Source organism: Penaeus monodon, chromosome 29 (genome assembly GCF_015228065.2).
Source record: "Penaeus monodon isolate SGIC_2016 chromosome 29, NSTDA_Pmon_1, whole genome shotgun sequence".
NCBI lineage: Eukaryota > Metazoa > Arthropoda > Malacostraca > Decapoda > Penaeidae > Penaeus > Penaeus monodon.
In genome coordinates, this window is record NC_051414.1 from 33,464,122 (window position 1) to 33,464,818 (window position 697).

The 697-nt window shown below is 43.8% G+C and overlaps 1 protein-coding gene across 1 annotated transcript in view; it reads left to right on the forward strand.

The window, feature by feature from the left end:
- Positions 1-697, forward strand: part of LOC119592185 (protein strawberry notch homolog 1-like) — a gene marked incomplete at its 5' end in the record, with an annotated part of 14,082 nt that overhangs the window by 6,922 nt on the left and 6,463 nt on the right. The window contains 1 exon segment of the mRNA XM_037941015.1: positions 43-381. Coding sequence (XP_037796943.1) covers positions 43-381 — 339 coding nt within the window.

Here is a 697-nt window from a genome sequence, read left to right on the forward strand (position 1 = left end):
TCTGTTGGAAAGTAACACTTCTTTATTGCTTTCTAATCATAGACAGTTGGGGCCGCCCGAAGAAGAGAGGGAAAGCCAAGAACCACAAACAGAAGAACGGCAAGGGACGGGCAGAAAATGGAGCCAAACTCCCGCCTCCCCCCAAGGACCATGTGGAAAGAGCTCAGAAGATGAAGGCAGAACTCCTTAAGAATATAACCAACCTTGGCAGAAAGCTGCCTCCAAATACGTTAGACCAGCTTATTGATGAGCTTGGGGGGCCAGAAAATGTGGCAGAGATGACGGGGCGCAAGGGGCGTGTAGTACAAAGTGACGACGGGCAGGTCATGTATGAGTCCAGATCTGAAGCGGATATTCCACTGGAGATTCTAAATATCAAGGGTGAGTCATGTCATGTGGATTTTAGTTAATTTTGGAGGACTTTGTGAGGAAGTATTATTCACACCTTAGACATTGGGATTCACATTGTCTTATGAAAGAACACTGAACTCTTGAAAGAAAAACTGAAATTTTCCTGGACTAATAAGGGCTTCAAGCTGGTGATCTAGCTTAAGGTGGGAGGTCCAAGACAATGTCTAGCATACTTTCTGGAACAGGCAAAGAGAGAAACTGTTATCTTAATGACATGAGTATTATAATATGCAGGTGGTTAAGGAGATTTTGTATGTGTTGGATGGGTTGACTTAACATTGTCTTA